This window comes from Marmota monax, unplaced genomic scaffold, assembly GCF_021218885.2.
Source record: "Marmota monax isolate L192 unplaced genomic scaffold, Marmota_monax_Labrador192_F-V1.1 WCK01_AAM20220418_F8-fsc00053, whole genome shotgun sequence".
Classification (NCBI taxonomy): Eukaryota; Metazoa; Chordata; class Mammalia; order Rodentia; family Sciuridae; genus Marmota; species Marmota monax.
In genome coordinates, this window is record NW_026693153.1 from 9,817,264 (window position 1) to 9,830,127 (window position 12,864).

The following is a 12,864-nucleotide window of genomic DNA, read 5'->3' on the forward strand; positions in this document are numbered from 1 at the left end:
TCCATATGAAACAAAAATAATAATTTTTACCTAAAGATTAGTTCTCACTTGTCTTTATTTATTTTTAAAAATTCAAATGAACGCTCAAAACCTCCAAAATAGTATTCAGGAAAATTGACAGGTTTAGAATACAATATACATCTTTCAGGATTTGGCTAATTTCAATTTTATAGGCCTCAGATTATAATGAATGGCTAAAAATTATTTCTGCCATTTACTCTGTAATAGACAAAAAAAAAAAAACATGAGAAGTATCTATAGCATTTAAGAAATCCTCAATCACTTGACTCTTATCAAGAGTCCTTGGAAAGCAAAAGTTTTAGGTCTTCCAATAAAATTACTTATGTTTAATAAAGATGCTTTGAAATATTTTCTAGGTTTTTTTCTATCCTGTATTAACACACAAATACCCATTAACTATGTCTGTATGTATATATGACATACATCTATATTCACTTTCCTATTCTGCAACTATTTATGTATCTCTCTTCCAGTCTATACTCCCTTACCACCCCTGTATTGACTTTTCTTTGTAAAATTAAACTACTCACATAGTAACATCTTTACCTCGCCACCACAAATCTACTAATCTACCTGCATATTACAAAGTCAGCTTTCCCTCTTATTGGAGTTTTATGTCCCTGCTCCTATAAAAAACTAACCTTCCTACTTGTGCTCTGAATTCTAACCCCTCCAGGCCTTTGCCATAATTATCTTTTCTCTTGCATTATCAGTTTACTCTTGTCTGCCAAAGTACTCTCATTAGTATATAAATATGCTTTAGTATCCTTTATGTAAATAAAAGAACAAAAAATCTCCACAGAGCTCTCTTGACCCTACATCTCCCTTCACCTACTGCCTTAGCTCCTTTTACTTGCTCCCTTTACAACACAACATTTTGATAGAATTGTTTATAGATTCTGCGTCTGCTTTTTACTTATCTCTCTTCTTAATCCACTTCAGTCAGGCTTTGATTTCATGGTTTCACAGAAACTGCCCTTTTTGAGGTCTTGAGAGAGACTGCTCTTGTCAATGTTGCCAAATCAAAGGGCAGTTTCATTGTTCTAATCCTGATTTTGGCTATGCTAGAACAGCAAAAAATTGGAGAGCAATCTTATTCCATCATTCACAATTTAATTTCACTTCAAATCCAAAGAATAAATATTGTTAAATTCCAATACATTGAATTACATTCATTTGGATTAAAAACCTTTAATCCAAACGACTAACTGCATTTCTTTCTTTCTTAACATTCCTTAGTTTCCTTTGTTGGTTTCTAATTCTCTGCCCACCTTCTAAACATTGCAGTGCCCTGGAGCTCAATCCTCGGCACACTTCTCTATCTATAGGATTTTCCTAGGTTCTGTACTTTAAATACCATGTATATATGGATGATTTACAAATCCTAATCTCTGCTCCTAAATGTTCCTTGGAACTCTCAGATGCAACTGTCTACTTAGTAGCTGAATTTGGATATCTAACAGTCATCTCAGGCATTAGTCATCTCAGACTTGATTTTTCTTCCAAATCCGCTTCTTCTCTACCACCATTGAATCAATTGTCTATTCCCTAAATATGGAATTTAGCTTTGATTTTTTCTCTCTTCTTCATCCCTCATTCCCAGTCCATTAGCAAACCTTGTCTCCAAACATATCCAAAGTCCATGACTTGTCTTCATCTCCACTACTTCCATCCTAACAAAAGTCAGTGTTTTCTTTTTTAAATTATTCCAGTGGCCTTATTCATGTCCTTGTACCTTATCTCCTTTTTGCCTCCTTCTTTGCCTCATTACTGTGTACCACTGTTCTCTTTATATACTGTTCTCAAATACTCCAAATTCCCATACATAGTTAATATTTCTTCTGCCTGGAATGCTCTTACCCTGGATTTTCTCATGGCTATTTTCTTCATGTTATTCTGGTATCAATATAAATGTCATGTCTAGAGATTTCAGTTACTAATTAATGTGAAGGAGTCAATGTCATACTATGTAACATGATTAATATAATTACCAGTACAACACATCATTATATCTTTGTTGTGTGTTTTTACTGTTAGAAAGTCAATTTCATGAGACAAGGACTTTGCTTGTCTTGGTCACTATTTATCCTCAGAGTTTTGAAAAGGACACTAGTATGAGGTAATATTCAATAAACATTAGTTGGATGAGTGAATGAATTTACAGATACATATATTTTTAAAATTTATCAGTGTTATATTTTAAAATTTAGTAATTATAATTTTGGAACAGCAGTAGACATGACTTCCTATATTTTTGTTGTTGTTGTTATATTCATTTCAGAGTATAAAGAAATTAACACTGAGATTTGGACAAATCATGATTTTCTGTTGTTTATATTAAATTACAGATATTTAGTGATTGCATTTAATGTAGGGTTATCAAGATTGTGTTTTTATATTTCCATGCATACATTTACTCATGAGAAAGCAAATGTTCTATGAAATATCTGAGCAGTAATAAATAAAAGAAGAATGACTTCAGAAAGAATAGAGATTCTTGCCATTGTATTATGGAATTTGGTTTCAACTTCTTTGACAACTGGAAAGTTACAAGCATTATGAGACTGAATGAAGATATAAAATATGCAGTGCAATTGAAGTGTAATCTAAATTTAAGCATTTGGAGATCAAAAGATCACAATTAATATGTAAGTACCATATTTTAAAACAGTACTATGTAACATTTATACAACTGCTTAAAAGACCAATTGGTGTTAAAAAATAACCCTTTTGATTCGTTCATCTGTATCTTATAGATGCTCTTAATTGAATAATAGAATGGGATAATTCATTAATATATATAAAATATTTTCACAGTCCAATATTCAATGTATAATAATATATTTGATTGTTAAGCAAAATTTTAAATTAGATAAGCCTTAGAAATAAAAACCAGAGTACAGAAATGTTAAGAATTTTGATCATTTTCCTTATTAATAAAATTTTAAAAATTAAACTCTGTTCTGTTTTTTATATTTTCATAAGATCTTTTCCTAATTTTTTATATTGATATACATTTAAATAACTATTAGTGGACTTATTAGAGATTCTCATTTTCAAAATTTTCTCAGTTTCAAAATTAACAGTAAGAGTAACTAACATGACATAATTTTCCTTTGGGCTTTTCTAAAAGTTTTTTTTTTTTTAGTTGTTGATACAGTTTTAATTTTTATTTATTTATATGTGGTGCTGAGAAGCAAATCCAGTGCCTCACACATGCCAGGCAAGTGTGCTACTGCTGAGCTCCAGCCCTAGTCCCTGATAGATTTCTTTTCTTATTTTTCTTGGTTGTTTGTTTAAAATGAGATAAGCAACAATTTTAACACAACTATCCCATTACTTTTTGTGTTTTCCTCAATTTGAAGGGTATTTGGTCTGTTGCCATGTTCTATATTCATAGTCTGCTTCTGATTTTTCAAAAATGAGGTTAATATAGTAGGTATAACTAACATTTTAGAAAACATAGATAATTAACAATTATCCCTTCAAATTTAAAAAGTAACTGTTGAAATTTACATTACACACAAAATAAAAATTAAGTATGGTTTATGAGAAATGTCCAAAGACATTTATATCCTACATATATTCAAATTTTAAATGTTACAATATAAGATGGGCTTTGATTAACAAAATGATTAATAATGTACCATAAATCTAGCACACAGAGGAATTATTAAAATCAAGTGTTACTCATCTTCACATTTGTTGGCCCTGTTCAAGTATCTTGCCCCACACCCTCCACCAAAATAGTTCCATTTCACATTTTAATTTTTTTTAATCTTGGAGGCCTGAAAAACCTAAAATTATACCAGAGCTCTAATTTTTATAAGAAGAAAAATAGATTTTTGCATAGTATATTAATACAGTCTTCTTTGAAGACATATATGGCATGGGAAGAATGAACACATTAAATAGATTCAAAACTCCATTGAAAACTCTTTATATACATTAAACCTTACTTTCTATATATTGCAGAAAATTTTAAAAAGCCTCAATAATTTACTGTCCATAATAGGCAGCATTATCTTAAAGATACTCTAAGGATATGGCAATAATAGTTCTAGATAATATACCAATAGATATTCAAAACACTTTAACATCAGTCACATTGAAAGAATAATAGCTTGTTCACTTACAAATTTGTTAGCAAGCAAGTGGTCATTGATTTTGTCATAAAGTTTCTATAGACCACATTTTAAGCAGACTTATTTTAAAGAGAAAAATAATACATGGAAATAAAGCATGCATAGTTAAAGAAAATCTTCATTATGTCTTTAATAATGGTATTACTGTATGAGAATTATAAAGAGCAAAAGTTTGTGTGAAAGTTCAGCTAGTAGAATTAATTAAATTCTGGCTTCCCTAATTAAGTGAAGATACGTTTATATGAAAAATATCAAAAGTGGTTTTTACCTAAAATCCATGCAGTTTATTCTACAAATAACTAAATGTCGAAGAGAGATTTTAAAATCACAGAAGCAGTAGAAGAGAATGTTTTAAATTAGGTAAAAACTTGAAAATAATAGTATGTCACTCATTTTTGTGAATTAGCATTATTTATGCCACCCATCATGATTTCAAAAACTTAAGTGATTCTGGGTCTTTCTAGAACAAAGGAAAATTAAGACTGTCCTAAGGATGAACTAATTATAAATATGGGAAAACACAGAAAGTTAATATTAGTGTGGCTTTTTATATAAGCTCATATTTAACTCATGAAAATAAGGGTACCTATCTTCAAAATAATAATGCCCAATATAAATCTTAATTGGATAATTGAAAATGAAAAATTGTAATCCCTATGTCCTTAATGTTTCTTTATACTAATGCTTATTTGGCGATAAAGATAGTTCTCCCTTCAGTAGGGTTAATAAGATAGAGACTCTGAGATCAACCAAATAGGAATCCTTAGGATAGTCATCATTGTGTTCTTTAGTAGAACACTTTAAAGCCACATATCAGTTTTGTTCTGACTTATTGAGTTGATAATAGTATAACTAAAATGAGTTATGAAAAATTAAATATAGTCAGAAGATACAAATGATAGAGAAATATGGATAAAGACAGTGTTTTACCTGAGAGAAAATTTTCATTAATTCCAATACTTTTCTAATTTATAACTCCTGGGAAAATTTTTGTATTAATTTGTATTTTATTTGCTAATAAAAGTTGAAATCTTGGGGCTTAGGAAGTAACTCAGAAAGCCCATATAGCATGTTTAAGATCCTATGTTCAGTACACAGCACTGGGGGGAAAAAGTAAAAATCATATCTTGGTATTATATTTAAGAGCTAACTTTCATTCTACTCTGTAAGATTATATTTCTTTAATGTCTTTGTTATTCTTAGGGAGGAACCGGTTCTAAGGGTAGAGGAATTCATTGAGATTTTTCTCTTAAAATTAAACGGATAAAAAATTCCTTTAAGGGGCTGGGGCTGTAGCTCAGTGGTAGAGTGCTTGCCTAGCACAGGTGAGGCACTGGGTTCGATCCTCAGCACCACATAAAAATAAACAAACAAACAAACAAATAAATAAATAGATAAATAAATAAAGTTATAAAAAATTCCTTTAATTATGTAGAGATTTGGTAGTCTGACTAATAGGCATGGACATTCATGCAAGAGCCTTCCTTTGTTTTGTTTAGAAGGAAACTTTGCTTTCAGTGGGAAAGTACAAAAATAAAATAAGCTAGAAGTAACTAGTATCATTAACTTCCACAAACTTTGTACTTGCTAAGTTATTTTTTAAAAGGTGAAGTTTATTATTTAGTAGTGCTTTGCTGCCCTTAGTAATTGCAAAGCTTTCTTTTAAGTTTTTGTTTTATTTTTTAATATAGTAATTTTGAATCAACACTGATAAGCTAAGGGTAAACTTTCAGATATATTTTAGGTTCTCTGAAAAGCAAGTGCCAGACACACAAAATATTTGAATTAAAAGCAAAGAATGCAAGTGCTTCACTTATGTTATAAATAATCTCATAATAATTTCACTTAAGTTGAATCTGTTAGTCAGAAAAAGAGAATTAGTTAAAACTACATTTTATGACCTACATATTCTGAATATTTTGATCTGTTTTCTCATAAGACTTGCATATGATGTCACATCCCCTTATAACAAGAAAAAATTAAATTTTGTCCTAAGAAATTTTTGACAAACCTGGCTTTTTACAAGAGTAAGATATTTACTTTGATGCAATGTAAGATTTTTCCCTTTATTTCACTTAGTAGTATGTTAATTTTAGTTGTAAGTAATCATCTCTTCCCTTTCTCTTGGATCACATTTGAAAGGATTTTGTGCAACTATTAAAGTTCACACTTATTGTTAAATTTACTAGGGCCAGTAATAGCTTTGGGAAGAGTTTAGTTACAGAATTGTTTTTGAATAAAGTGATATTTTCTAACTGACAACACCTTTGAGATAGTGGGTCTACATATGAACTGAAATATTTGTGACTGGACAATACAGTATCAATTTATGACTCTTCATGAGGAACAACTTTTGAAAAGAGAGACTCTATTAGAGAAACATTTCTTTCTGAAAGGGATTACAAATCCAATTCACAATAGACCAATTTTTGTTTTGTTCTGTGTAAAAATCTAACCCCAAGTGATATGGCAACCATAGCAAACTGCAAATAGGCTCTCACCTCTAAATTTTAAGCTTATGAGTTAATTCAAGGTAAACAGTATATTCAAATTTATCTTTGCATAAAATTTTATGCATATAGGGGACATTTAATAGATATTTGTAAATTGAACTAAAAACACTTTATACTGCCTTTGCTTAGCATTATAAAAATTTGAAAAAAATTGAAAATGTTGATCATAAAATAAAAAGCGCTTCACTTATAAATAATCTCATAATAATTTCACTTAATAAGTGACTATAGTGCTGGATATTCTGATGGAACAACATTATTAATTTTACCTTTTGGAGGTTTCATATAAAAAGCATATAAACTTTTCCATTAAGTGTGAAACATGAGTTTCTTGTATTTTGTGAAATTTGAACTTGGAAAATTTAAGGTGATCATACTAAAAGAAGTATGACACACCTGCTTCAAATCTCTTTTGTATTTTTTTTTTTTTTTTTTTTTGTGGTGCTGGGGATTGAACCCAAGGCCTTTTGTACGGGAGGCAAACACTCTACCAACTGAGCTGTATCCCTAGTCCCTAAATTTCTTTTCTATATAAAGATATAGATACCACCTGTGAGTTAATAATCAGAGCTCTTGATTTGTAAAATATTAATTTCTTTTTGTGGTTACTAGGGATTGAACCCAGGGCCTTTCACTTGCTAGACAAATGTTCCATTACTGAACTATACCCCAGCCTCTAATTTCTTTTAAATTAATATTAAACTTCCTTAGCCAAAGTTACAGAAAAGGAACATCATAATTCATTTCAAAATTACTTCCTAGCATACTTAATTTTCAGCTAAGGCAAAGCCAGAACCCATACCCTCTGTGAATGCAAGTGTTCCCCTTTGTGTGATAAGATCTAACATATTAAAAGCATAATTTTTGCAACCTTCCCTAATCTTCATCCTTTTCTAAGGCGATCTATAAGACCTTTTTAGATTTGCTGTGACTCTTATTCTGATAAGGATCCAAGATGTAGTGACAGAAGTTGAGAATGGATGAGACAAGATGAGGCAATTAAAAAGAAGAAAGAGGCTGAAAAATAGTGTTATAAAATTTAATAAATGAATAGAAAAATTATAGTATGGATGAAAATTTTAAGAAATTTAACTGACTGCTTTTTAGAGCAGAAATGTAATATAGAAAGTTATCAAAACAGATTTTTAGGAAATGTGTTTGGATGATATGTAATGTAATTTATTTTCCACTATCACTTTTTTAATGACCTTCTGTAAAGACTTTGCTATTTAAGAACTGAATCTGGATTTGTTTTTAATTCATGGACTGAGATCAGCATTAAATTTATAACTGGAAGCTGCTTTATTCAGATTATAGCTTAATAGATTTTTAAGGATTAATGCATCATGAAATAAGTCTTTTTTGTTATGGCATGCATAACTTATTTATTGATAGTTATTATATAACTCTGAAAATCTACTGAAATTCTGGATTCCCATTAGGCCAAAATTTATAATTTCTGATTGCATGTTTTCATAAATACCATTTTTAAACCTTTGTTTTATTTATTTGTTTTTTTATGTGGTACTGAGGATCAAACCCAGGGCCTCATCCTTGCTAGGCAAGCACACTACCACTTAGCTACAACCCTAGCCCTTCTGATTGCATTTTTAGTTTAATTATTTAAATGCCTCATCTACCTACTTGATTGTACATTATTTTTACATTTTTTTCCAAATATGTCTTATACCATGAGATAATAAGTTGACTATAGATTGGAAATTGACTACCCAGAAAATAAAATACAAATGGTTTCTTCAACTTTCTGACTTTCAAAATTTAAAAACTCCTTCAATACACAGACTAGGAAATTTTGTAAAGGCAGGTACATGAATTTTTATGCATGTTTTAGTTATCAAAAATTATTCCTGAAGACTTGTGATTTATGGAAGTTACTCATTTACTTTTATAAAGTCTATACTTATGCATATTAAGGAAGTTTAATTATTGAATATGTGCACCAGTAAATCTTGAAATGTTTCATGTAAAATTTCCAAATGAATTTGGCATTTTAATTGTAGTTATTACTGAATATTATAATATCCCTGGGATTGTGGGTTTCATGATTGGTAGGTAGTAAAGAAAAAATATCCTTATATTTTAATGCTGCTGTTTAATTTTGCATATATATTTCAACCTTACTGTATGATGAAGTTCAAAATTACACTTAAGATTATCACATTTGTAGATCTTTATCACATTTATAGTTCTGTAAAGTGTAATTTGAAAGAGAATATTGGTTGAGAGACAAAATGACAAAGGAATTTTCCAATACTGTAACAAATTGTTAGCAAAGAAAAAAAAAAAGAAAAGCATCATCAAACCTTTTAAAGACAAATATTCTTAACAGAGATCTTTAATCTTTCAATTACTTAATATCCATCCCATATAATTTAAATACTTTAATAGAATTTATTTCATCAAGGTATACAGATGCTGCTGACAGAGTCATATGGAAGACCATATTATTCAATATTTTATTTTCCTAAATACCTTTTTTGTTGTATTATAAAAATAAATATATATGATTAATAAATTTCATCTGTTTACTTCTGTTCTTATTTAATATATACTTGAAGACAGATAAATATGGAAGCTTTATATTTTCTCTAAATGTATCCAGATCTGTGTAAATGTATCAAGCACACTGCAGATAGTCTATGAGTAATACAGGACCATGCAGGTTGACAGCTGAAAAATGTGGCTAGCTATTTCTGACACTTAAAAAGTGATGGATTACTCATTTTTTCTTTTTTTTTAAAGTATACTTATAGAATACTCTAAAGACTTTATTCTAGCTTTCTGCATTTTTGTTTTTCAGAATGAGAAAAATTAAGCTGTTCTAGGCAAAAACAAGGAAATAAATCAGCAAAAGAAAATATGTAGAAGGTTCTAGTATAATGGGATAATCCATAAAATCTTAAAATAAGGAAAAAAAGAAACAGTGAGCTTCCTTAAATACAAGGAACACTACTATGATTAAAAAAAATGTACTTTAAGTCAGAATTTGAGAATGTGGGTAGGGAATCTTATCTTTGAAATAAAATAAAAACCAATCTATTTAATCATCATATTTAGACAATCTGCTTTGTATTTTTTTCTACCTTACCACATTCTCCTTACTCTTTCACCTAGCATGGTAGTCATTTTTTATAGGTTTACAGGAAGCAGCTGACATTATAATTGAATTTGTACTTAAAACAGCATTATTTTGATAAACTGACGCAGCCTAACTCACTGAAAAAATATATTTGCCTTTTTGTTGCAAGCCTCTCAGAAGATTGTGACAAGACACCTTAGCTGTGCTCACATTTTTATGTGAACTATTATGGACACAGATTGACACACAATATATATGCTCAGTAAAATCTATTTAAATCCAGTTTGCAGTATTCATACTTATTTCTTAGAAGGCCTTGAAAATAGCTCAGCATGTTAATGTAACTATTTTTGTGAACAGACATAAAAATTTTTAAACTTGCAAAATACACCATTAGCAGTCAGCTGGATACATTTATTTTGTTAGGTTACCACATAGCTATCATAAAATACTGTTTTAATTAATCATTTCATATTAAATCTAAGGCTATAATCTTATTTTCTTTATTCAAACCAATTCTGAAAACAACCACTTTTCTCAGTTCTTTGATAATTATGTTTGCAAACTTGTGATGATGAGCTAAGGAATAGACATGGGTTTATTCCATCCTTCACTCTATGAAAGCTATTAGAGCAATGGACTCACTCTTGGTCTTTCTAGGGATCATCTTCAAAACATAGTACAGAAATACACAATAGTAAAAAAATTAGAGGGGAAAAGCCTCTAAACTACCACCTACTATGAAATGTGTAGGACACTATAAAGTTAATTAAAAAAATATAGACAAACCCAACCTTAGAAGATTTAAAAGCACAGTATTTTTCTCCCGCTCCCTCCCCAATACACCCTTCTCACCATAGTCACACCTGACAAGAATGCACTACATGGAATCCTTGGTCATTTAGGCAAATCATTCTAATAACATCAGGCACCAACAGTTTAACTATTAAAAAATAAAGCAACAATACAACCCATAAAATTGAGTAAGGTTATCTAAAAAATAAATATTAATGTCAATTTGGAAGTTACTAGATCACAAAATAGGAAATAAAAGTCAACTATTTCTTTCTCATCTACCATTAAACTCTACATACATCATTAAGGATGCTACATCTGGACAGATTCCTTTAAGTCCATGAACACTTCCCAAATACTTCTATACAAAGTTACACATCCATGCTGGGTTATTTATCATTGTGTAATGATAATCTGAAGTGGGCCAAGATTTTATTTGCAGGCTATTCAGAGAGGACCTATGTAGCATGAATTTAAAATCCAGGTTGGAAGCAGAAACATAAGATGTGCAGCCATAGTCTGAATGGGAGACCGTGGTTTAGGAAGTAATGTTTGGAGAATCAGAAGAGAGAGTAGTAGAGAGGACATTTTCCTTTTAGAAATGCTGAGGCACAAAACACAGGTGCTTGTAGTACTTTCATACATGAAATCCTTTCTCCTGTATGTGCATCATATGTAAACGTAAAGTCTGTATGCTGCTGACTATTCGTCTCTGGTGTCCAATGAGTATGACTCCAATTCTCCTAATGTCACTGAGGGAGAGAGAGAGAGAGAGAGAGAGAGAGAGAGAGAGAGAGAGAGAGAGAGAGAGAGAGAAGGAGAAGAAGGAGAAGGGGTGGGGGGTTGGAGACCAAGAAAGGAAGAAAAAGAGAGATAAAAAGAGAAAATGAACATTTACATTTTATAAAAATGAGAGAGAGAAGGAAAGAAAGCGAATGCTTAGATACATTAAATATGCAACAGGTCACACTTGCCAAACATTGTGTAGTTTAATTGTTAACAGAAATATAAACGAACAGTGAGAGTTTGTTATTTTTTTTTCTTCTATCTGGTCACACAGAATGTATAATAAGTTAATCTCAAGCTTAATGATACGGGGAAAATTTCATATCTAGGTACCTATGTAATGTTCAGATATTTTGTAGGTTGAAGGTTATATATGATTTAGATCGTTATATAAATTTGCGACAGTAGTAGCAAAATGATCAGTATGCAAGGCAGAAGGTATAATATGGATTCCATTTGAGTTCTTGATTTCTCAATAATCTGAAAAAAATGCCATTAGATTGAACTATGAAATTGTTATTACTGTTTTAAAACAATGGCTCAATCTAATTGTTTTAATATCTAGTTAAGAAAAAACTCACACGTTCAGCATTTATATTGCACATAGGTAAAAAATGATCTTTGAGACAATGGAAAATGTCTGGCCATTGTAATAAACAAGAGGAGCCCTGGAGTGACATGATAAGATTGTATTAATTTGACAAAGGTAGTAGTAGTTATTGATTATGTAAGAAGAAAATATGAAGAATAAATAAGGTAAAACTACATTTACATGTAGTTTGTGTGTACTACTCTTGTTCACATTATAGATGTGAACAAGAGTAGTACACATTTTAGAAAGCATTTAAAACATTTTTAAAAGCTATTTGATCCTTTCTAAAAATAATGGTTAAAAATGTAATGTCCAACTTCAACTAGAACAACAGAGATGGTAGAAATGACATATTAAGGGCTGGGGTTGTGGCTCAGCGGTAGAGCACTCGCCTAACACATGAGACGCCCTGGGTTTGATCCTCAGCACCACATAAAAATAAAACAAAGATGTTGTGACCATCTACATCTAAAAAATAAAATATTAAAGAAGAAATGACATATTAACCTTAGAAAAGGTGTTATTGATATAGCATTTGAATTTATAATTCCCTAAATAGACATCTAATTACAGTAATAACCCTAGTACCACTTACTCAATGCTCATTCTTGAAATCAGGTCAAATGTTGTAAACCCTGCCGCCATGAAGTTATTCTTATATTGCCCCATCTTTATAGAATCCAGCCAGTCACCGACTGTGACAAACAAAGGATATTCAGAAACTTCACCAGGAGACTCTGGCATTCTATGGGGAAAACAAAACAAAACAAAACAAAAACATAGGCACCAGACAAAAAGTCAGATAAAGGTTTTCTTTTTCCTTTTACAATATTGATAACGTCCAGTATTTTTATCCTCCAATTTTCTGTTATGCAAATCAATAATAAAAAACCCATTTGTTGATCAAGTCAA

General features: G+C 30.4%; 1 protein-coding gene across 9 annotated transcripts in view; it reads right to left on the minus strand.

Annotated features, from left to right (window-relative positions):
* Nucleotides 1-9,068: 9,068 nt before the first annotated feature.
* Epha6 (EPH receptor A6) overlaps nt 9,069-12,864 on the minus strand; it is an 850,021-nt gene continuing 846,225 nt past the window's right edge. For all 9 annotated transcript variants that reach the window (XM_058582915.1, XM_058582914.1, XM_046455343.2 and 6 more), the window contains 2 exons: nt 12,548-12,697; nt 9,069-11,326 (listed from right to left, as the gene is read on the minus strand). In XM_058582915.1, the coding sequence (XP_058438898.1) occupies nt 11,212-11,326; nt 12,548-12,697 (265 nt within the window). In that variant the 3' untranslated portion in view covers nt 9,069-11,211. The remainder of the gene's footprint in view (nt 11,327-12,547; nt 12,698-12,864) is intronic.